Source organism: Typopeltis vanoorti, chromosome 12 (assembly GCF_054136105.1).
Source record: "Typopeltis vanoorti isolate ZY-2024b chromosome 12, IOZ_Tvanoo_1.0, whole genome shotgun sequence".
In the NCBI taxonomy this organism is placed as follows: Eukaryota; Metazoa; Arthropoda; class Arachnida; order Uropygi; family Thelyphonidae; genus Typopeltis; species Typopeltis vanoorti.
Window position 1 is genome coordinate 121058442 of NC_143560.1, and position 26671 is coordinate 121085112.

General features: G+C 35.4%; 1 protein-coding gene and 1 long non-coding RNA gene across 3 annotated transcripts in view; one reads left to right on the forward strand and one right to left on the reverse strand.

The window, feature by feature from the left end:
* LOC150101188 (uncharacterized) overlaps positions 1 to 26671 on the forward strand; it is a 320189-nt gene that overhangs the window by 152103 nt on the left and 141415 nt on the right. The gene's annotated exons all lie outside the window — the stretch shown is intronic.
* The window catches only part of LOC150101189 (leucine-rich repeat protein soc-2 homolog), a 408424-nt gene that overhangs the window by 70079 nt on the left and 311674 nt on the right, over positions 1 to 26671 (reverse strand). For both annotated transcript variants that reach the window (XM_090402102.1, XM_090402101.1), the window contains 2 exons: positions 17761 to 17854; positions 4299 to 4403 (listed from right to left, as the gene is read on the reverse strand). In XM_090402102.1, coding sequence (XP_090258228.1) covers positions 4299 to 4403; positions 17761 to 17854 — 199 coding nt within the window. The remainder of the gene's footprint in view (positions 1 to 4298; positions 4404 to 17760; positions 17855 to 26671) is intronic.

The window sequence follows — 26671 nt, forward strand, 5'->3', positions numbered from 1 at the left end:
AGGAATGCGGAGAATCGACCAGGGCTTCTGACCTAATGTCCAATCCTCACCTTCTCGTGGTGCACCCTGTTGGGTATCTACCTGGATACTGAACAACCGAGGATGGGCTGGCAATTTGGGATTTAGCAGACCAAATTGTATTCTTGTTGGCTTAAACCAATATACAAAATGATGGTACAACATGACAAAATTTCATGCCAGCTGGGGCGTCGCCCAGTTAAACTAGGCCCCTGTTGTTTTTGCCAGGGAACCAAGGTGAACAGCAAAAAGTCAGCTACTGGAACAAATCTGAAAGCACACCCCAACTCAACATCGCCAGAGTTAAAGATCGGTACTATCAACATAAGAAGCCTGAATGGCAAAGAAATGGCGCTAGCTGAGGAATTAGATAAGTACCAGACTGACATAATAGAGGTGACCGAAACAAAAAAAGACAAAACTGGTGAGATCTTTCTGAGCAATAAATACAAAATGTTATATTCAGGCAATAACAATAACCCTCAACACTAAATACAATGGCTAATCTTCTTGAATGGCAGCTAATATCAAGTGGAGTGACGTGGGCAAATATCAGAATGGGGAACTGGACAATGAGACTTTTTTGTGCCTATGGTCCCCACAAAGGATTCTACTAAGGTAGAAGTGGAGGAATTTTTTGATGCTTTGGAGAAGGCAGCTAACATAATGAAAAAGGAAAAGTTGGTCCTTGTTAGGGATCTGAATAGCAGAGTAGGAAATGATTGTCAGACATACAAAAATATTTTGGGAAAATTTGGAGAAAAGAGCAAATCTAATAATAATGGCAAATACCTGTTGGATTTCTGCTAGGGACATGAACTGGTTATTACTAACACCATGTTCCAACATATAAATGTGCACAAATTCACTGCAAATACATTTCAATTATGTATTTGCTGTAAATACGGTGCTTATAGTTTTAGAAACATAGAGATATGGAATTTACAATCAGTAAATTTAGTTCGCCAGCCGACAGTTGATGGCGCTTCAGTATTCTGGTGTTTCTGATGCACAGCTGCGCAGTTCATATTGCAATATAGATGGAGATAAACTAACGTACAGCTTATAAAACCTGTTTATTTGTGCTTGTTGTTAGATCTATCTACGTTATATCAATACCTATCGTTTAGAATTGTGCAAAACTTTTGAGTGTTGCTTTCATACGAAAATTCATCTTGTTCAATTAAAGTTGTAAATAAAATTATAATAGTGATTTAATTAAGAGACTAAACTGCAAGCCATATCTTTAACAAAGATAAAAGTAAATTGGACAAAGAAGGATGTGTTTTTCAAGATAAATGGGAAATTATGTACTTTTATGGTGTCGTGTGCAATAAAATTGTATGTTTTATTTGTAATAAGGGAATATCAATTCCCAATTCCAAAAGAATACAATTTACCTCATGAGTTTTTTCACTTAAACTTTGATTTCATCCACGTATAGCTACTCACTGATGAGACCTCAAAAAAGGTTGAAACCAGTCTGGGTAGTGACCTCTCCTCATAATGTAAAGCAGTATTACATCTCCTAGGAGCTGTGTGTTTTTACATTATGAGAAAATATCAAGGATATTGAGGGATCTTGCTCCACCTTTGCTTCGAGTTGCCTTGGTGTGGTACTACAAAGTGGTCACTTACACTTGGATTCGCCGGTAGTTTGTTGCCATGAAACTCTTAGATCGTAGTTTTCGATCTTAGAGTTTAGCATACTGGCTGTAAAATAATAAGGGATTTTTAACCTCTTAATTTCAGCGAGAATTTGTTGCATTGCTTGAAGAAATTGAGTACGGAGAAATGATTTATTATAACAAGGTGAGGTGGTTAAGTCGAGGAGCTGAATTAAAACTGTTTTTTGATTTAATAAATGAAATCAAAATTTTCATGACACAAAAAAATAAAACCATCTAGCTACGTAATGATACATAGATAAGAGAATTAGCATTTCCTTGACTTAACCGGCTATTTAAATATTCTCAATAAAGAGCTGCAAGGAAAGAATAAACTTATCACTGACATGTATGCTTGTATTAAAGCTTTTGAAGTTAAATTGTAATTATGGGAAACACAACTGGAATCAAAAAATTTTCTACATTTCCTACATCTTAAATCCTGCCCTATTATTTCAAATAAAAAATCTCAAGAATATGCAAGAAAAATAGCATTATTACGACAAGAATTTGAAGAAAAATTTAAAGATTTTAATGATTTGGAGTCCAATTTTACATTATTTTCATTATCATTAAAAACGAACGTGAATGACGCACCAGAAAATCTACAAATGGAGCTAATTAATTTATAGTGTGATATAAATCTTATTCAAAGATTTGAAGATACAGATTTGATTAACTTTTATTTGTACTTGTCAAAAGATAAATACCCTCAGTTACGAATTTTTGCAATAAGAATAATCTCTTTGTTTGGAAGTACATTTATATGTGAATAGATTTTTCCGCAGTTGAAAATTAATAAGTCTAAGAAAAGAACAAGAAAAAATTTTCTCTTGATGAAATCAACACTGTGTAACTGCAGTTTAAACTTAGAGTACACATGTTTAAATGCTATGTATGGTCTGTACTGCTGTACGGTGCAGAAACTTGGACCTTAAAGACAACATCAATAAAAAGACTTGAAGCCTTTGAGATGTGGTTATACAGACGAATGTTAAAAATCCCATGGACAGCAAAAACGTCCAATCAGGAAGTACTGGAACAAATGGGGAAATCACCTGAACTTTTAGATACCATAAAAAGAAAGAAAACTGCATATCTTGGTCACCTACTTCGTAATGAAAAATATAAGATACTTCAATTGATTATAAAAGGGAAGATAAATGGAAGAAGAGGACAAGGAAGACGAAGAAAATCTTGGCTGGCAGATATCAGACAGTGGCCTGGTATGAACTCTGAGAGACTGCTCGGAATAGCTAAGAATTGCTCAAAATTTGCCAAGGTGGTCGCTGACCTCCGATAGGAGATGGCACTAAAAGAAAGAAAAGAACCCGATTGACCGATGAGCATCTACAATCCGTAATGAAGATAGTTTCTAGTAAATTTTCTCCAAGGCTTTATCAGAATTGAAACGCTGTCAAGTTGCAGTAAGAAATAAAGAAGTTTATAATTATTTACATACAAACATATGTATTTTTTCTGTATGTGTCGAAGAAAAATTTATTAAATAAAAGAAAGAGAATACGTTGTCATTATTTATTCTCAAGTTATAAAGGGGTGGTATCCATAGATTAGGGGTAAGTACAGCTCAATATATATATATATTCACTCTCATTTTGTTAAAAAAAAAAAAAAACAATTCCGGCCCATCAGCTGCTTTCACATTGTGCATTCGGCCTGCATGCAATTTGAGACCACTGCTGTACACCTCAGGAATTTGATGATGAAGAAGTTAGGTTAATAAGGCATTTGATCCAAAAAAATTTATTTTAATCAAATCAATCCATTAATTCCTCTTCTTACCACCAAAAATAATTTCTGTGTTCAGATCCTTCTCTACCCACCCTTAATAATATCATACATATAAAAAAAACCAGGTTTTTTCAAATAATTCCCACACATTACTTGACCCCCCTTCCTTTAACAGCTTAACAGCAGATGAATGCATATCGGATAAGGAGACAGCAAACAACATCCAAAAAAATATGCCAGAATAATATAGGAGGAAAATTCAGACATACCTAATCAACTAATCTTTCCTACCTTTATTTTATCTAAATAAGATGGTAGTCTGAAAAGTTTTTGGCCTCGTCCATAGATGGCAACACTATTTTTCCTCCTATATTATTCTTCATAAATTAGTTTTAACACTTCAATAATGTCCTAAGATTTGAGTAAAGAGCCAATGACATTGTAAAAAAAAAAGGGGGGGGGGCACTCTTAAACGAAAGTAGGCTATATTAGGCATTAAAATAATAGTTTATTTTATAGTATATTAAAAAAAAAGTTATACAGTGAATTGTACTTCAATGACAGAACTTTATTTTTCACAAATACATCTTAAAGGAACTTTGCATTATTGGTATTCATTCATGAATGCAAGTATTTTAAATATCTATTAAATAGAGAAGATAGGCAATCCAAGCATGTGACTGTTTGGTTTTCATTAGGTAACTAAACTAATCTGAAAGAAAACAAGTATTAAAATCTTAATTGTTGGGGCTCTCACAGAATCATGTATATCTCATGAAATGTATCATGACTCAACAGCAGTAGTACTACTCTATAAAGAAATAATTCAATTGCTAAAATACTAATCATGCATTTACTTACATAAACACTACAAAACTGAGATGGACCCCCAACAGGATAAGATGTGAAAGCATTTCTTGATAATGTTAGGCTGGTTAAAGCACTTAGACTAGAGAGTAGGCCTTCCTGAAAGAGAAGTGAACAATACTATCTTTCATTCAGTTATTTTTACTACTACTACTTCTAAAATTTAAGCTATTAAAAGAAATAAAAAAAAAAGTTACAATGAAGTATATTGGAAATCCATTATTCATTTCTATAAATAACCAATGGGAGGTTCTTTCTTGAAACATGAAATTTTCATGGAGTAATATGATCTATTCTGGGAGGCTCTAGCTCATTGACACCACTTTAGATAAATACTCCTCGTTTCAAGGTAAATTACTCCTCCATTTCCTTGCTGACTACAGTCAATCCTAAGTAAAACATTCAACACGTATCTTTCTCCTATCTTCACAAGGACTTCTGTTATAATGAATGTTTTTTCAACACAAAATTGCACCTGTGAGGACTGGTTGGAAAATTATAGCTCCTAAGAGTGAGTGTAGATCTGTCAGAACAGAATTTGCTATAGTGAGAGTTCATTGGACTTAGCAAATATAGCACACATAATGCAAATTTGTAAAGTGTCAATCACAATTCTACTAAAAATAGTCGTGTCAACAAATCAAGGTAGCTATCAAAGCAACTATCTAAAAACTGAAGTTTGGAAATATTGTGTAAATTACTAATAAAGTGGAAATTTGCTATTGCAATAAACTGCCTATTGGGACAACAATAAGGTTACAATTATAGTTGTTGGAAACATGACTAAAATTCAATCGCAGAACACATGAAGGATGTAACTTAACATCTTGCAGTTGGTATATAGTATGAGGGTAGTCTGACTAGTTCTCAGCCTTGACCATAGATGGCAACACTATCGGCAAGATTTTTTTTTCTAAGTTGGTACATCTGTCATAAGCATCCGTGTGAAATCGCAAGTCATTCTATCAAGTAGTTTGTTTTATACAGCTGTCCGAAGGATAAGCATTGTCTGTATCCCTTGAAATGGATAAAATGAGTATCTTGCAGTTATAAAATTCTTTGTAAAAGAAGGTTTAACGCTGGTACGTGGCCATACCAGCCTTGAAGATGATCCATGTGAAGAACGTCCAAAAAGTGCAACACCAGAAATCATCGATCAAGTATTGGATATATTGGTATTGGACGACTGGTGAGTCAAAGTGCGTGAAATTGCTGAGACTATAGGTATTTCAAAAGAACGTGTAGAATATATTATATTTAAATTAAGGGGATATTAAATCCCACATTATTTCAAAGCCGAATAAGAAACTCAAAGATCGGAATCAAAGTGTTTCATGCCGAATATAGTAAAAAAACTATAAAAGTTTCAGCGGATTGTAGCATAAGCTAAAGCACGTAGTTCAACACTAGAGCAACTTGTTGCAAAGGTGGGTAAAGTTCTGATCACTATTCTTAGTATTAAGAATAGTGATCTGGTCTGGGTAGTGGAAGGTCACTACCCAGACTGGTTTCAACATTTATTGAGGTCGCATCAGTGAGTAGGTAATACGGTCGTTATAGCGAAAAGAACTTATGTACTTTGCTATACGAGTTGTCAAAAAGCTGCACCCATAAATTACTTAAATAAAAGAGCCAATAAGCTTCACTTCAGCGATGTCGCCGAAGTGAAGCCTACTGGCTCTTTTATTTAAGTAGTGTAGGATACATTTTGCATGAATTGCAAATGTAAAAGCTTTGTGCAAGATGGGTGCCGTGTTTGCTCACAGCAGATCAAAAATGCACTCACATGAAAATCTCTGAACAGTGCTTGGAGCATTTTAACAAGAATAAAACTGATTTTGTGCATCGATTTATTACTACGGATGAGACTTGGATTCACACCAGAATCCAAACAGCAGTGAAAACAGTGGAGAGAAGCTGGTTGTTCAGCACCAAAGAAGACAAAGTTGGTTCCATCAGCAGGAAAGGTTATGGCATTGGTGTTTTGGAATGCCAAAGGCATTTTGTTTATTAATTATCTTGAAAAGGGTAAACCAGACCAGACAAAAAAATTCATGAGAAAAGATCTGGTTTGCAAAAAAATCACCTTTCATCAGGGCAATGCACCTGCCCACAAATGTGTTTTGGCAATGGGAAAATTAAGGAATCTGCACTATGAATTGTTAAAACATCCACTCTATTCAGGATTTGGCTCCCTCTGACTTCTATCTCTTCCCAAAACTAAAACTCTTCCTCACTGGTCAGTGTTTTTCGAAGAAAAACACTATGATTGCAGCTAGAAGGGCATTTTGCAGATCTTGGTGAGAACCACAACAGGGATGGAATAATGGTGCTGCAGCATCGTTGGAATAAATGTATTGGTCTTAAGGGAGATTATGTTGAAAAATAAAAATAATTTTGAAATTATAAATTTGTTTTTTCATTGTTAGGCCAAGAACTTTTCAGACCACCCTCGTAAATAAAATGATTAATTTTGGTGTTAGTTAATTTTGGAAATGATCTACAGGTGATGATGCATATTTGGGGAAGGTAATACAGAACACAACTGATATAGAATCCCTGTAGGCTGACTTGAACAGAGTGGTTCAATGTGCAAACGACAATAAATATCAGTTTACTACTTATAAAGGTAAGGATAGGCATTCTAGATTGAGAATACTGCATGCAGAGTAGTAATTAATGGGAATTTGTTGCAAATAAAGCAAGAGACTCAGGTGAGTGATGGGAACGTAGTTAAAATTTAGGGTCACATTGATAAGATGAGCAATTAAGTCAAATAATTAAAATTTAAAATGATGAACAGCACAACAACTAGTTGAGTGCAACTTTAATGAAATATGTTCAAAAAGAGAAAGATTATGGATATTTAGGCACCTATAAGCAGCCCCTCCTTTGAGTCCTACACAATAACAGTCAATGAAATGCCTGATATTATACACCCAATGGACAAGATATTAGGTAGGTATCTCTAATGTTATGTCAGCCCTCCTCTAGCATGAATAATGGCCTGTACTCTGCAAATCATTGACTCCGCCAGATGCTAAAGGATTGCCAGTGGCAAATCCAGCCATTCCTGTTGCAGCATTGTCTATAACTGCACCTTAAATGTTAGTTCCAGATAAACATGGATTTGATGTCTTGCTCTCTGGCATCCAAGAGAGAGAGAGAGAGATTGGATTTAAATCCTGGGACCTTGGGGTTGCACATTGTCCTGCTGAAACAGATCAGCTGCAGGATGTGTGAAAACCATAAAAGTGTGTAGGTGATCAGCCAGCACGTTCTGGCTCACAGTGTTTAAATACCTCTCCATACACACTAAGGGACTTAATATGTCACATGAGAAGGCGCCTCAAACCATCCCAGAGCCACCACCACCACCTTGAACAGAGCTGACCTAGAATGATGGGGCAATGGCCTCATGCTCTCGACACCACACCCTCCCATCAGTTCAGTACAACTGGTGAGGATTTGTCAGACCACAAAAATCTGGTCCACTCTGTAGAGGTCCAATTTTGATGGCCCCAACACCAGGCTAGGCACAATGCATGATGACTAGCTGTCAACAGATACATAATTAGGGTGTCAGCTCCCATAGCCCATGGTATGCAGGGTATGAATAAAATTCAACATGGAAATTTATTTAGCATTAATGATCGTTTACACCCTCCCCCACATAGTGAAATAACACAAACCTGACGACAATAAGGATCTGCTTCTCAAGTTGAGAAAGTGTGTGTGTCTGTAAACAAGGTCTATTTTAAATATACCAATCCTCTTTGGTGACTGATATATACACATCCCAGCTACTGAATTTAGAAAAACGTATGTAAATGTTGCTTATGCAGTGTGTATGCAAAATACTAGGTCATATCCATCACCACATGTTCTAAGCAACTATTTCAGAATACTACTGGCAGTGCCGTAACGAAGGCACGGCGAAAGAGGCTCCTGCCATGGGCGCAAAACATTAAAAATAAATAAATAGATATAAAAGTCCGCTATTTTATATTGTATTTTTAAATTTCGGCAATATTCCGCTTTAGACATACAAATTCTGCAACACAGCAGAATTCCGCTACATTTGATAACACCGGTGAGTTCCAATTCATCTCAAGTTAGATGGCAACGACAGTGCCTAATATCACGACTTGAACATAACATTTCTTTGCAGTTGTTCTTGTTTTTGTCTCAAGTAAATTGTTCCGTCACACCATTAACTATTAATGAATGTATTTTTGCATTTTATGATTTTGTAGAATTTTGTATCTCCAAATTCCCATAGATAATCTAATACGTTCTTCCGTTATCCTGCTAATGTGTCTATCTTCCCATTCTAAGTTTATTACCTTCCATATTAAAATTTTAATCCCTTTATGACCTCCTTCGATATCATTCTATCTACCTGAATCCCTCATTTCTTGATCCATCCATAAAAATTATTCGCCAGCCCTTATTTACACCCATCAAACCCAGGATCCAATGAAAATTACTATCTTCCCACTGTCAATATTTCCATTCACTCTACTTTTTGTAGATTAGAGAATTTCCAAAATCATGTAATGATTATTAGTCTTGTTGTCATTCATAAGATCAGTTGTGTTGTTGCTGTGTCGTAATCAGTACCGTCGACAGGTTGTTATATAGAGACAGCCTGCCTCACAGCACTGCTTAAATAAGGGTGCTCGTTCAGTAGTATTATGGCAGCAAGAATATTTTACAAAAATACAGCATTTATTTTACCAAATAAAAAAGCACCATTTCCCATTGACAGTTAATTATGGGCTTATTATATTTTATTAATAAATAAATTATAGTCATACATACTAAAACTAAACATTTTAGAACCCACTTATTAGATACTTAAGGAAACAACCCATAAAGTATCATACGATGTGAATTTCTTAAACTTTTATAGTCTATATATATTAAATTATATTATGCATGAATTATCTTACTCAAATTGCGAGTCATTATCGCCCCGACTTTTCACGTTGGAGCAATAACTCGCTCCCTGCAGTAAACAACAGCAACTATACTGCAGAAACATGGGTTCACAGACATTTGCAGACTGTGTAATATATTTCTCAACAAACAGTGCAATTACAGACAACTGGGAATATAAACACTAACTAATGAATCACATTCCCCTCAACTGCTATATACACTCAAGCAAACCACATGTTGCAGGAGCAACATATAGTTTTGCTTGACACTACCCCATCACGAATGTGTTAAAACTAAGAAATACATAGTGAATGCATTTCAGATATTATGGAAATCTGTTTAAAAGAATTAGCATTTCAATTCAATTGTCAGCTTGTTTTGTTCGCATGATATTTTGTTAATGCCGCACCAATCATATGCACTTCTTTAATAGATGCTCTTTCTCTACTGGCCTACAATTGTAGTAATTTGTCAAGGATTGTTCATTACGTATCTCAAGTCTTAAATTACTGGTAATTTTTGTTTGATATAATGGGAAAGAAGATGACTCTATTTGGGTAGATAACTTTGATTGCACACAAGGAAACTGCTCTCGAGGATGGAGAATAGAAGCTTCTTGGAAAGTTATACCCATTTTTTTTTTTTTTTCCCTGAAAATCCCTGCATATATCTCATACCACGATTTTTTAGCTTTAATTTTGGGAAAAAATTGCGAGTTATATTCGAGTAAATACGGCAATTTTTTAGCTTTCAAATTCTTAAGTATAGATCATTGGTTAAAGACTGGATTTATAAAACGCACAAAAGAGAGCAATATAGCAGATATAGATATAAACAATTTCACTCCTCTCATTGATGATAAATGATTTATATTAAGTAAAAATGTATAGCATCTTTATAAATTTTGTTCTATTAAAAATAAATCATTTTTTTGTTTAAATGTACATCTAAATTCAAATAAAACACATTTACAATGAAATATATTTTTTATTTATTTATTATTATTTTGATAAGGTACTTGGTAATAATGAAATTAAAGAAGAGGTACACGGATATCTGAAGTTTCAGAAACACTGTCCAAATATTTAGTCTGAAACATAGGTGTAAATTACGTCTGTTCGTTTTCTTAAATTCCGCTTTGAATTTGGATAGACAAAACAGCGTGATATGCACTTCTTACATTTTTTTTCAGCGTCATTTCAATTTTGAATGTGCAACATATTGAGTGTATTGTGTATTCTGTGTTTAAGTGACTTTGGACAATTTTTGACTTTGATTTTAATTGTGTACTTATTTTTGGATTTTTGATAGACAAATAAAATTTTAAAGGTAAGTAGTTTATAAATAATAAACATATTAATCAGAGGCACATTATGCTAAAATGGTCGTTGGGCGGTACTTTACATTGCCTTCAATAATTATAGTTTACCTTTAATAGTCAAATTATTGTATAATTATCTATAGTAAAAATCTGTAGAAAGTAACTGTTTTAAATCGATTTTTTTAAATAAGATTGTTTTAAAACTTAAAAATAATAAATAAATTAATAATTAATAGAAAAAGAATAATTTATCAATACAAAATTTATTGTCATTTAGATCAGTAATTTGAAAGAGAAAAAAGTTATCTGGAGCTGCTTTTCTCAAAAGGAAAAGAGAAAAGGAAGAGCAAGTAAAGAAAGCAACAAGTGATATAAGGAGATTTGGAATTTTAACCAAAGAGAACAAGTTTTCAACAGAACCAGCACCAAAAGTTCTAAAAATTTCAGCACCAGCCGTTGGAGAAGCTTCTACATCCTCGTCCACTAATACCAAAGATTCCTCGCATCAGCCACTGATACTGACGTAACAACCATTTGTGGTGATTCCAAAAATTATGATAGCGACAAACAGGAATTACAAACAGATGATCCACCTCCAGTTCATTCAAGCTCAACAACTGAATTAAATCTGCCTTCTACATGTAGTTATGTTTCATGTGAAATTGAAACAGAAGAGAAAAGTACAATTGAACATGAAAACAAGGAAATCGAGAAGCAATGTAATAATGATAATTATATAGTGGATAATAGATTTTAATGATCCCACAACATGGCCCATAACCAATAGTAACATACAAATATTCGTTCAACATGGACCCGAGTTGTGCGATAATATAAGTGTTTATCCTGATACAGAAAATCAGCATTTTGATAAAAAAATGGTTTGTAGAAACCATGTCAAATGGAGAACAAGTACTAAGAAATTGGTTGACATGTTGCAAGCAAAAGGATGCGCTGTTCTGTTTTCCCATGTATTCTTTTTTGAAAAAATCAGAATGTATGGACCACTGCGGGGTTTCGAGACTGGCAGCATTTGAATCCTATGTTACCACATCATGAAAATTCATTATATCATAAAAAAATTACGTCGAATGGAAAACTTTCGAATCAAAAATTAAGAAAGGTGGTTTTATAGACAATCAATTACAAGAAGCAATTTTAAAAGAAAAAGAAAAGTGAAGGCATATTTTAAGTTATTTTGGATGCCATTTATTATGATGGTACAACATGACAGAATTTCATGCCGGCTGGGGCGTCGCCCGGTTAAACAACGCCCCCGTTGTTTTCGCCAGGGAACCAGGGCGAACAGCGAAAAGTCAGCTACTGGAACAAATCTGAAAACAAACCCCAACTCAACATCACCAGAGTTAAAGATCGGTACTATCAACGTAAGAAGCCTGAATGGCAAAGAAATGGAGCTAGCTGAAGAATTAGATAAGTACCAGATCGACATAATAGGGGTGACTGAAACAAAAAAGACAAAAACTGGTGAGATCTTTCTGAGCAATAAATACAAAATGTTATATTCAAGCAATGACATGCAAGGAAAAGGAGTAGCCATAGTATTCAACACAAAATACGAGGCTAATCTTCTTGAATGGCAGTCAGTCTCAAGTAGAGTAATGTGGGCAAATATGAGAATGGGGAACTGGACAATGAGACTTATTTGTGCCTATGGTCCCACAGGAGGTTCTACTAAGGTAGAAGTGGAGGAGTTTTTTGAGGCTTTAGAAAAAGCAACAGACACAATGAAAAATGAAAAGTTGGTCCTTGTTGGGGATCTAAATAGCAGAGTAGGAAATGACTGTGAGACATACAAAAATATTTTGGGAAAATTTGGAGAAAAGAGCAAAGCTAATAATAATGCAAATATCTGTTGGATTTCTGCTCAGGACATGGACTGGTTATTACTAACACCATGTTCCAACATAAAAATGTGCACAAATTCACATGGAGAGAAGAGACTAGGAATAAGAAAAGTCTCATTGACTATGTTATTGTTGATAGTGATGTTTTCTCCCTGGTGCAGGACACCAGAGTGTACAGAGGATTTAAAATTGGAAGTGATCACTATTTAGTCTTGAGCAGGATAAAATTGAATTTAATATTGAAAAGAATAACATGTAAGAAAGTTTTAAAGCGAATAAAAGTTGAGCAGCTCTCAGATGTGAACTGTAGACTAAAATACACAAAGATTATTGAAGAAAAAATGAAAGAGTTTGAGAACAGGAATCAAACCTTGGAGATTCAGTGGCAACCTCTGAAGAAAACATTGATTGATTCCTGCCAGAGAGGCATGTGGTGAGGTTGTCTGCAAGGATAAAAAAATCAGAACTCCCTGGTGGACACAGGAAGTTAAAGAGGCAGTGAAGGAAAAGAAGAAAGCATACCAAAAGTTCCTGGCAAATAAGTCAGCTTGTGCTCTTAGAGAATATAGAGACAAATGCAAGAATGCTAAACACTGTGTAAAACTAGCAAAACAAAAGTCATGGGAGGACATTGGCAAGAATATAGAAAACAAATATCAAGAAGGTGGCAAAATATTCTAGAGGTTGTTGAAGAAGCTTAAGAATGGAGGAAAGAGTGCTGTAAAAGGAATTAGAGATGATAAAGGTGACATGAAAACAGGAGAAAAAGATATCCTTGAAGTATGGAGTAATTACTTTGAAAAACTGCTAAATGAAACAAGCAGTGATGACAGCACAGTGGTAAAAAACACTGACCAGGCATGCAGTCAGGAATACATATCCATACTTGAAGTAGAAAAAGCCATCAAAGGCTTGAAATGTGGAAAGGCAGCAGGAGTAGATGATATTCGACCAGAAATGCTGAAGTATGGTGGTATAAGAGTCTTACAGTGGCTGCACTGCATAGTTCAGAAAGCCTGGACAGAGGGACGAATTCCCGATGATTGGAGTAGAGCTCTAATAGTACCCATATATAAAAAGGGAAATAAAACTGTATGTGAGAATTACAGAAGTATTTCCCTACTGAGTGTTCCTGGCAAGATCTATGCAAGTATACTTGAGAAACGGTTGAGAAGAATTGTGGAAGAAAAGCTTGGTGAAGAACAATCTGGATTCAGGCCAAATAGAGGCTGTCAGGATCAGATCTTCACTTTACGACAAAGAGTCAAGAAAGCATGGGAATATAACAAAGATCTGTATTTAAGTTTTGTCGATTTGGAAAAGGCATATGACAAGGTGCCAAGAGAGAAGCTATTCAATACGCTGCAGTTATATGGTGTCAATGGGGCATTATATCAAGCAATAGTCATTATTTGAGTTGTAAGTCAGCAGTTAGAATTGAAGTACAGGAAGATGGTTTAATAAATCTGGTGTGAGACAAGGATGTACATTATCCCCTCTGTTATTCATTATCTATATGGATCACATTATGAAGGAAACTGGTATTAAACATGATATCAAAATTGGAGATGTTAATGTCAGCTCTTTGCTTTATGCAGACGATGTTAAACTTCTAAATAAATCTGCTACAAGTCTGCAAGATTCTCTGACTAAATTGAATAGCTGTTGTAATAGATATGGTATGAAGGTCAGCAATAAAAAGACAAAGACAATGAAAATAGGCAGAATCATTGAAAATGTCAACTGTGTTGTGAATGGAGAACCAGTGGAACAAGTAAAACATTTCAGCTATTTAGGCACGATTTTTACTGAAGTTGGTAAATTAAATATAGAAATAGACAACAGAATCAGCAAAGCTGGTATGGTGGGAAGTCAATTGAATAAATTCATATGGAATAAGAGAGAAATTAGTCGGAACACTAAATTAGCTGTATACAAGACAGTGTTCAAACCAGTTTTAACTTATGGATCTGAGAGCTGGGTCAGAAGTAAAACACTTGACCAAAGACTAGAGATCACAGATATAAGAGTCCTGAGAAAGATTATAGGCGTGAACAGATGGCATCAATGGCAATATCATATTAAAAATGAGGATATTAGGAAAGAACTTGACATTGTCAACATCCAGGAATGTGTTAGCAGAGCTAATCTCAGGTGGTATGGTCACTTAAACAGAATGGGTGAGGAAAGATTAGCAAAACAAGTGTTCTCTGCCAGGTTGGCAGCAAAACGACCCAGAGGAAGACCAAGATATAGGTGGATTGATACGGTACAAAGTGCCTTAGACGATAGAAATATAAGATCTGATAATGTTGGAGTCTTGACAAGTAACAGACTGATTTGGAGGAAAATTGTAGATAGGAAGTTAGTAATGATGTAATTTTTTCATGTAGTACTGTCATATCCTGTACACCCCTTGAGGGTACATGGCAGGAATTTGATGATGATGATGAATTTTGTTGCACTATTAATATTTTGGGATACAATATTAGGAAATATAAATAAAGTAAATTTACTTTTAACAAGAAAAAAAACCACAGTCTAAAATGATAAAAGCTCTAAAAAATGAAATTCAACAGTACTGAAATGATTTTTTCGATCTGCTTCACAATTCGACAAAAAGTTTAGCCGAAACAATAAATACTGAAACTTGCATTCCAGAAAAGAGACGGTGCAAAATAAAAAATATGCCTGGTGAGAAAGCTACTGTTGATTTGTTTGCCATGAATGAAACTGCATTACTAAAAAAAGAAATGTGTGAAGTTTTAGATTTGATACTCATCATCATCATCAAAATAAAAAAATGATGGTACAACAAGATCTAATACTCAATGATAGATTTACTGCTTTACAAGAGGTCGGAAATGACTTCAGTTTTTGAAATGGACACGCTTTAAAAATTATGAAGCTAGATGATCTCAAACGATGCGCAGCTGACCTGGCATTGAAATATAATAGCGACTTAGATGCTCCAGAATTTGTATGTGAAATTGAGAGTTTCAAATATCAAGCTATGGAAGTTTTTGAAAATTTAGCGATATGGATGCTTTTCAAATCTTTCAAAAAAATTACCAACTCTCATTAAAAAACACATATCCAAATCTAGACAGAGCATTAAGGATTTTCATAACAATGCCTGTAATGACAGCTTCCTGCGAACGTTATTGAAAATTGTAAAATCGTACCTTCATTCTTCTCTTGGACAAGAGCGATTGACAAACATGTCTATAATATCAATTGAAAAAGATATTGCAAAAACATTAAATTATGACGATATAACAGATGTATTTGTAAATGAAAAATCTAGAAAAATTTCTTTATAAAATATGCTGAACTTATTTATGTTTTTATTATACTTGTCGTGTATTTCTTTAATTTATTTGTCACTGAATATGAATAAAAATTTGTTCTTATTTAATAGATTATACAAATAATTGGATTTGCAGGCAACTCATTTTGATGGGGTTAATAGCAAGTATTTAACATATTGCATTTAGTAAAATTTAACTTGTTGCATTTAAAATTTTCAAAATTTTTGTCATTTTTGGGTGGCCGCAAGTTAGATACTTGCCACAGGTGCTTCATGCCCTCGTTACGGCACTGACTACTGGCCAGTAATTGTCATATCAATTGATGGCAAAGGAATAGATCTCTTTTCCTCTGCTATCAATTCTGGTTATTTTTTGTGGAACTTACAAAAAAGGCACGTGCACATAGGCACTACAACACAGTAACTGAGAATGAAGTGATAAAGCTATTGTTCTCCTAAAAGTCCTGATGGTGCCCCCTTACGGGCTGTGTAGGCGTTCTTGGCCGTTGGGCTGGAGGTCTGCTGATGTAAGCCTCCCAAGTTTCTTAGGGCTGAGGCTGATTCCATGAATAGTCTTTCGAATTTGCTATGAATTTGAACTAGCTACACCGTAGCAAGTTCAAATTCGAAAGACTATTCATGGAATCAGCCTCAGCCCTAAGAAACTCTACAAACCCTCAACAAATTTGGGAGGCTTACATCAGCAGATCTTCAGCCCAATGGCCAAGAACACCTAAATAGCCTGCTATAGGGCACCGTCAGGACTTTTAGGAAAACAATAGCTTCCTCACTTCATTCTCAGTTAATGTGTTGTAGTGCCTATGTGCACGTGCCTTTTTTTGTAAGTTCCTTTTGAAGATGGCAACGTCACGTTGCCGAAATATCGGAAATATTTATTAAAGTGTAATTTAATCTATATTCTTATATACATTGTCAATTGCATAAGTGATTTAGTAAAGTTTACCTCTCCTAGATACCTTAGTTACACACCTTCCTAATGGCACACTATCCTTCACTGTATATAGAAAATCTACGTACACAGGCAGATACATTTATAAACTCTCCTACCACCACCCCACTCAATAACATGGCATGGCATTATTATAACTCTAACCAAGAGAGCCCACAATCTTTGTTCCAGTGGAACCGCCCTTTCAACTGAACTCAACCACATACACAACACCTTCCTCTCCAATAGCTACAGTGATTATAGTGTTTTAAAAAAAACAGTTCCTCCCCCATTCCCTGGCCATCTCTTCAGAAGGAGTTCAGAAATACCACAAACCATACCCTACATCTATGGCACATCAGAAAAAATAGCAAAGACCTTAAAAAAAAGTGTACAACCTCCACACAGCATGTAAGCCCCAACGCAAACCTGAAATCTATTCTACCAAAGATCAGCTCCCTCCTCTCTCAGTGCCTGGAGTTTATAAAGTACCCTTCCTGCAAGCTGGCATACTTTGGATAGACAGGTAGACAAGCAACCATCCACTTAGAAGAACACAAATCATACATCTGCAACCACGACTATGGTCAGTCTGACCTGGCAAACCATGTTTTGGATACAACCCACAGGTTCTCCTGAAAAAAAAAAAACCACTATGCTCTACCACAGTAAATTCAAAAAAAGAGACTATTTTTAGAATCTGCAGCAGCACTCAGAAATCAACCAAATATTGGGAAACATTAATTATCAGAGATCTCACCTACAATCACCCATAGAGGGCGCACCACCTAGATAGGACTTTAGAGTTATCCATGTGATTAGCTTATTATTATGTTGTATTTGAGTGTAAATGTTACATTAGTTTTTTTGTAATCCCTGAAGATGTCTCAGCGACTGAGAATTAAAATCAGTTTTAATCCTTTCCGAGTGCTGTATACATTCCATTAAGCCTCCAACATGGAAGCCTTAAAAACTGATGTCAAATTACTTTGCAAAAATATCTTTAAAAATTGTTAAACAATTAATAAGATAACATCTTTACTAATGTAAATATTTTTACTTACCGGTAACTGTGATATAGCATTACTTTCTACATTGAATTCAGTCATATGAACACAGTTGCTGAGGGACTTTGGAACTGATGTTAATTGATTATATCTGATAAAAGTAATGTAGATTAAACCAGTGTGTATTTTATTTCTTCAATAAAAAAAGTTAACATAGAAAAATTTTCATAGAATAAATTACTATATAAAATACTATTATCATCACATGATCATCTCCACAGAATCTGGACTCATCATGAGAGCTCAACTCTAAACCATTATTGACATAGAACTTATCACATCTCTCCTTTATTTGCTGACAAAACATTCAGAACCACCTCTGGCAACCCATTCCATGAATGTACCACTTGAAAGGCAAAATATCTAGTCTTTATGCATTGCTAGCCTCAACTACCAAGGCAACCTTCTCCCCTCCCCCATCCAGTTCTGTACTAGAAAACTTTAACATTTACTCTATAAAACCTTTTAGTATCATATGTTTCTATCATCTCCTCTTTTCTGCCAATTTCCTCAATTTTTTTAACCTCAAACCTTTAAACATTGAAAAATTTTCATAGAATAAATTACTATATAAAATATTATTATCATTACATGATCATCTGTACAGAATCTGGACTCATCATGGGAGCTCAACCCTAAACCATTATTGACATAGAACTTATCACATCTCTCCTTTATTTGCTGACAAAACATTCAGAACCACCGCTGGCAATCCATTCCACTAATGTACCACTTGAAAGGCAAAATATCTAGTCTTTATGCATTGCTAGCCTCAACTACCAAGGCAACCCCCCCCCCCCCCCGTCCAGTTCTATACTAGAAAACTTTATAACATTTACTCTATAAAACCTTTTAGTATCATGTTTCTATCATCTCCTCTTTTCTGCCAATTTCCTAAATTTTTTAACCTCAAACCTTTAGTCTATCCTCAGAGGGAACATTCAATAAATTAATCACCATTTTAGTAACTTATCCCTGTTTATCAATGCAGCGATAAAAAAAAAAAAAAAAACGTTATCCATGCACTGACAAGCAATTAGTCACCATTTTGGTAACTTACCTTTGAATCTTCTCCATTTGTCCCTGCTTATTTGTCCCAGGGATAAAAAAGTTATCAATGCACTGACAAGCAATGTCTTCTTTTTGCAGTTATGTCCTCTGAACTTTAACTCTTTACTCCTAAATTCCTAGCATCATCAAGTTCCTATAGTCTAAAACTTGACACTTTGAACACTGAATTGGCAGATATTATCCTTTGAAAATATCCTAAGATATTTTCTTTTGAAACCATCAGGCAATTTAAATCATCCTGCAAGATTTCTGCATCACCTTTATTAACTAACAGTTGGATATTTTCCCTCAAATCATTCACAATATCAATGATGTAAAAAATGAACAGCAGTCCCAGTAATAAAGCTTAGTGGAGCCTTCAGTTTCATCATATACTGCTCTATACCAGTTTCATGTAAAATCCTTCATGATAAAATTCAGAAATATCTATTATCCAAATCAGCTGTTATTTTACTGTAGAAAGTGAGTAAATTACTAAGACAAGACTAATTCTTTTCAAACCATGCTATCAATCATAGAGCAGAGCTTGATAAATTTTGCAAACTCCTACTCACAGGTGAAAGATGTACTCACCCAAGACCCTAATTTTTTAATTATATATGTTTCTGTGAGACAATAGGAGTGCCAAAAAGTGGTTAGTAGTGCAGCATTTGTATTTTAAAGTTAAAAGCATTTTATTTAGAAAGTTATTTTTTATTAAATAAAAAATATTCTATTTTGTTCAGTCTACAGCTACACATCAGATGGCAAAACCTACTTGCCACAGGCAAGCAAATTTGTCAAACCTTACTGATTTTATTTATTCATATGGAGTTTCCTCCCTTTTCTCTTCCATCCCTACTGGGACGAGTTGAGCCCCCAAATTATTGGGGTTAAGTATTTATGAGTGTAGATCCGCATGTGTTCATGGGGTCAGTTTGCCTGCTTGTGGGATGAAAAACCCCAGATAAACTGGTGGAAAAAACCTTGCTGTCACGGCTGACTTGGCTATGGCTGAGGAAGATCTTTAAGCTCCTCATGTCACTGACGGGAATCAAATGCCTAGGACACTCCTTCCCCAAGCATATATATGGTTACAAAGCACAAAGCCACTAAGCTAACTGCGTTGACAAGCCTTACCGATGAGGATATACAGGTAACCCTCGTATAACGTGGATGTTAGGTTCCATAGAAATGCCGCATTATATAAATCACGTTATGCAAGACTCAGATCACATAGAAAAAGTAGGGTTATGCTCCGAAATCAGTTTAAAAAAAAATATATATATATATAAATATATATAAAATGACATATACAACAAAATTATATTTTTATTTAATCAGGTAATTCATGTAAGTTAAGAAAACATATAAACTATGAAACAAATACATAGTATAAACTTATAAAATTAAAAATTGTATTGCACACTTGAATCGTCATCACTGTCTTCAAAACTAACATTTCATAGATGTTCTTTATTTACGAGTGGCCAGACGTCGTCATCACTTGAAATCTCTTGGACATATTATTATTACTACTACTACTACCCAAGACCCCATGGAGTCAAAGACTCATGAATTTTCCGGAGTGCTCCATTAAGGGACCATTATCCGTAAAATAACTTCTGCTAATTTGTTTACACTGAATTCTTTAACGGCTTCATCACAATCTTTAGCAGAACTTTCCTCATTTTGACATCATCTATTAATTGTACCAGTTCCTCCTCATTTAAATCTATTTTCCCATCAATTAATTTACTAATTTTGTTTTCAACTATATCGCAAAAGCCCTCTAAGTGACCATTACTATAAAAGTAAAATTTTTTACATAAAGAAGCATTACATATTGTATGTAACTCATCAGAAAATAAAGTGCTCAGCTTGAGATTAACACACACATGATGTTTAATGCGCTTTCCTGGCAGAAAACGAAGACAATTGAAATCTTCGTTTACTGTAAACAATTCATGTACATGCATGCTGAAGGGTATTTTCCTTAATATAAATTCATTACTTATAACTACATGCGCAATACGGGTAGACGCAAATTTAACCAAGATAAAATTTGATTTTTAAGTCGTGCAATGAAAAATATATGAAAAGATAAAGCGTTACTACAATTTGCAGACCGCGTTGAACAAGGGTTACTACAAGTTGCAGACTGCGTTATATGAGGGTTACCTGTATTAGAAAGGGTCCAGAGAAGATTGACTAAGGCAATAACTGGCCTTTGTTATGTGGAAACATGGAAGACAGATTTAGAGAATGCAATTTGCAAAGCCTCATGATTAGGATGAAGAGAGGGGATATGATTAAGATATTTAAGTTGGTAAGGGTTTGTTACCAGACTGACTAATTTTGCAAGAAATTTTCATAAACATTGGAGGGGGGGGGAAGAGATTTTTTAAAACTACATGACAAGGGTGTGAGGAAAAGAGGAAGGTTGGTTGATTTATGGTTTATTGGCACAAGGACAGCAAGGGTCATACTGTACCATATCAAAGGTTACAGCAGTATGCAAGTTATTAATAGTCATAAAGAGATTAATTAGTAAATATATGTACAGAAAATTCAGTTAAGCAATGCAGTATCTACATATAAATAGAATTTAAAATCAAATATGTTTGTATAAATTAATTTTGTAAAAAGTTAAAAATGTCATGCAATATGCCTGAGTGTGTGTGTGTGTATGGCTCGACCAGATGAGTAAAAATTTCACTTCTCTCTTGCACAAAGTGCTGGCACTCCGCTAGAATGACAAATGGTAAGAAGCGTGTTGAATTTTTCACACATAGGCAGATCATCAGCCCTCAGTAAATAAGAATGTGTAAGATGACTGTGACCTAAGTGGAGTCGAGCAAGAATATTTTCACTACATTATTTAAGGAAATTACAATGTACTAGGATATACATTAAAATAAATTTTAATATATTTCTATATTTCGGCAACGTCACGTTGCCATTTTCAAGAACTTAAGTACAAGACACGTGCACGTAGGCACAACACAACAATAAGTGAGAAAGAAGTATGAAGCTGTTATTTCTCCTAAAGTCCTGATGGTGCCCTCGAGCAGGCAATGTTGGTAATTCTTGGGCGATTGGGCTGAAGGTCTTCTGATGTAGGTTTCCCAAATTTGAGGAAGTCTCATGCAGCCAAATTTGTTGAGGTTTGGATCGTTTCTTAGGGCTGAAGCTGATTCTATGAAAAGCCTTTCATATCTGTATTTACTAAGGTGTATTATCCTGGCTTTCTTCCACCGTATTCTATGGCAGGTATCCAGTGCATGGTCAGCAAGATCAGAGTGGCTGTATTGGTGAAACCGGATGTAGTCCTTGTGTTCTGAAATTTGCTGTCCTGCCTGTTTGGCCAAAGTAGGACAGCTTACAGCTGCAAGGGACCTGGTATACACCAGGTAGGTCTAGGGGGGGGGGGGGAGGTTGGTCTTTAGTTGAGCAGATAAAGGATGCCAATTTTTTTATATGGTTTGTAACAAGAAGTTACGTTTTTTAGGATTTTTGTGATTTTTTCCGAGGTGCCTTGGATATAGGGTATGGTGATGGATTTAGAGTAATCCTTGTTGTGAGGGGGAAGGGGGGGGTGGTTTACTGGTTTCAATTTTTTTTTGGGGGGGGGGGGAGGTAGCCATTGGCTGAGAAAGTGTTGAGAATATGGTTTAGTTCAGTGGTTAGGGCATTGTCATTAGAGCAGATAAGTTTAGTCCTGTTGTGTAGTGTCTTAATGACTCCATATTGTTGTGAGGGGGGGGGGATGGAATTGTTGGTGAATGTATCTGCCTGTATGGGTGGGTTTTCTATATAGTGAGAAAACCAAGGTTCCATCAGGCTGGCGGGTGACTAGTGTGTCTAAGAAAGGAATGCAGTTGTTTTTTTCTTCTTCCAGGGCGAATTTGATTCTGGGGGTGTTGGTTGTTTAAGTGTGTTAAGAAGGAGAGGAGTGCATTGGAGCCATGTGGCCAAATAGCGAATACATCATCTACATAGCGAAGCAAATGGTTGGTTTTTGTGGGGCAGAAGTTAAGGCTTTCTCTTCAAACGTCTCCATATAAAAGTTGGCCAAGGGTGGGGAGAGTGGAGAACCCATGGCTGTCCCCTCTATTTGTTTGTAGAATTTTCCTTGCCAAACAAAATAGCCTGAGTTCATTGTGAACTGAAATAAGTGTACCGTGTGTTTGTTTTTGGCAGAAGTGTATAGACTTTTTTTTTATGCTGAAAACTTGAATCCATGATTAAGAGCCCATGGAGAGATATGATTAGTTGCTTGCTAAAGTTGTCTTTCAATTATCCTTGTGTGATGAGAGTGACAGTAAATTGCAAAGTCATCAACATATAGAGCATTGTCTACAGTGGGAAGAAACTGTTCAGTGATTGACTTTGACAGCAAAAAGTGTCACACTTATGACAGAACCTTGGAGAAAGAACAGAGCCTGTTCTTGATGAAATGGCTGCGATAGTGTACTTTCCACTTGGAAAACATGACTAGACAGTTTTTAATAAATACAGGAAGATAGCATTAGAGACCTCGGTTATAGAAGTTTTTTAATATGCCATATTCTTTACGAAACTGGCTTTTTCACATAAGTTTTTTTCATGTCAAAGAATGCTGAAACCAGATATTTTCGTTTCAGATATATCTCTCTTATACAAGTTTCTAAATAGCACAAATGGTCTAAAGTTGAACAATGTGTATGTAAGCCACATTGTGTATTAGAGAAAAATACTGTAAATACCAGAAGTATGGCATTAATCTTTTTCTCTTACATATCTTACAATGACTGCTGGTCATAGCAATAAGTAGATAATTGTTTGCTTGTTTGGATCTTTTCCTAGTTTTGGGATAGCAATGACAATTGACTTATGTCAAGAATCCAGAAATGAAACTCTTCTTCCATAAGTATTTTGTTGTTATCAGGAGCTACTGCACTGGGAAAGGAGTAAGGAGGAGTTTCTTTGCATGGAGAGTGGTTGGTGAGTGGAATGCATTTCCTGACGTGGGGTGAAAGCAAATATAGTGAATGAGTTTAAAGTGGGAGGTATAGGCCATTACTTTGTGTGTGCACCCCGATGAGTCTTTTGACTCCATGGAGGTTTGGTGTTAATAATTAACCACCACTCTTGAGATACCAACTGTTCTATAATTTGCACCTCAGACTTGGAGTATCTTTTATGTAATGGAAGTATTTTGCATTTTTCGAGTCTCTTGGGACCAGTGCTGAGAGACCTACATTCTGTTTAGGAGCACAGCTGTTTCTCTTGTACATAGATTAATAAGACATGTAATAGCCCATTGGCTAATTTGCGATCATAACCTTTTTCAGTTCATTTCTATCACTCTTAGAAAGGTTCCAAGTCACTTTCACTGTCTCTCCCTCTCCTTTGTTTTCCAATAACTCTTTCCTATGCTCTGGTATTTCAAAGCATTCATCTTTTAAATCAGTAATTCTTATTTTCCCTTTCTGAAATCAGACAGCATAATTTTATGATGCACTCAAGCACATCCCTAATCATGGAAATGAATACAGTATTGTCTCCTTACTCTGCCTTTTCATACATTAATACTTTCCCCTCTCATTTCTCCTTTCTTACTATTCTGAGCCATATCACTTATCAGATGCTTCTTCAGAGGACAAGCTCATACTCTACCCTGTGAAAACTTTCAGTAAGTGTACTATTTCACTAATTAAGGCCTCTTAATTAATCTCATCACCTTTCTTCTGACTTATATTTTCTTTATTCATACATCATTCAGCTTTACTCCTTTCTGTATTCCTCTATTTGTTCTTTACAACACTGGCTTTTTCACTCATTTCTTCGTAACTGAAAAAAATCTCTCCTCTCTCTCCATTTTCACTTATCTGCAAATCGCCCACTTTCGATAGTGAATACACTGCACATGCATGCACACACACACTCTGAATCTCACAAAGTCCATACTAAAATATATGAATATAGCATCTTGCTTGCCACTGTTGTTTCATTCTGGCACCATTAGCAGCACTGTAATAACATGAGAAAATAAGCTTGACACACTGAGTTAAAAAAAACTCCCTACGCTGTATTAAAATTATATAACATATTAAATCCAACACACTAGCACTAATTAAAAAACTTATTATTTTTTTTACAGATACATGTCACCTCAAAACAAAATAAAACCATGTAATGATACCATAAATTCTATTAAAAATATAAAAAGATATAACTAAGGTTGTAGCAAAGCTTTTGAATATTGGTAGCCTGGTTCTCTAATTCACTTAATTTTTTTCATTTCAATAGCAAGAGATTAAAAGCTTTCCTGAATTACAATTGTGGAAGAAGGGAATGATCATGTGCTAACAAAGGAATTGACAAAAATAGAACTAAATTGGAGATGGGTAGGTGGGAAAAAAGTGAAGCATTTACTAGAAAATACTGCCAGTCTTATTGATAAAAATGAACTGTTCTTTTTCATGATTTTCATCAGACTTAGATAGCATGAGAAAGCAACCACCACCAGAAAAAGTGTTGGAGAATCTCAAGAGTTTTATTTAGATACAGCACAATTTTTTTATTAGGTGACTTACATATTAAGCAGTCTTAATAAAAGAACTAGAAAGCAATGGGATTAATTAAATGTATGTTTTACCCTCCTCTTTGTTTATAGTAATGTTTTTTTTATTACTCTGTGGCAAAATTTAATTGAGCATTACAATGGAATTTATTATTAGTGGAAGTGACATTTGCATCCATAGAAACAGGATGTTTGAAGAAAGCTGTTCTCAGTTCCAATCTAGTAGCTGACTAGAAGAAGCTTTTCTATTCCTTTCTTCAAGCATTCCTGAGTTAGTCGATCTTGGGCAAGTGGAGTTTTTCTCCTGGAAACTTGTATGATATGATGAGTAAGCAAGCAAAACAGTTGGTAGTGGGAACAAATGACTTGACTGGGACAAAGGAGTTTGTAAGACTAGATGTCGTCAGAAGATTGTTCGTTCATTCATTCATTTCGTATGGTGATTCAACGGCCGTGAGCCCCTTTTACAGGGAGGTATGGCACCCTCAATCCTCCTATTTTTATCTGGGCATGTGACCAGCATAGCTGACAATTCAGACCTGTGGCTGGAGGGATTGTCTTAAGTATTCCTGACTGTATCCTGTGTGTGTTCATGGGTCTGGTTCCTGCTTGCGGGATGAAAAACCCCAGATAAACTGGGGGGGGGGGGGGGGGAAACCCTGCTATCTACGCCCAAGACCGACAAACTTGGCTATAGCTGAGGAAGATCCTTAAGCTCCTCACGTCGTTGACAGGAATCGAACCTAGGACACTCCTTTCCCAGACATATAGTTGTGAAACACATAGCCACTAGGCTAACCGAGCGGAGAAGATTGCTGAAATTGATAAAAGATAATAGTCTGATAGGAAAGGTAAGTAATAAGTGTACTGCCCAAGTATGACATCGATGAGATGAAGCAGAGAGCGAGGATTATGAATGATATGTTAGCAGAAATGTGTGAAGAGAAAGGAGTGTAGTTTGTTAATGTGGGAAATGAGTTTGAAGGATGAACTGAACTATATAAGAGTGATGCACTGCTGCTGAAAGGGATATAATGAGTGCAGAGAATGAATCTGAGCAAGTAAGAAGTGATGTGAAAGAGCAGGAGAGTAAGGAAGAGAGATTGAAGTGGTGGAGGTGTGGGTAAGATAAGTGCTGAGAATAAGAAAACAAGTGTGCAAGACAAACAGGGCAAGGAGGACAAGGGAACACAGCATGAGAAAGACTGATGCTCAACAAGGAATTGAATATGTATGTGGACAAGAATGGAGAGAATAGTTGGACTTGAAAAAGGTTCTGGGATGTTAAGG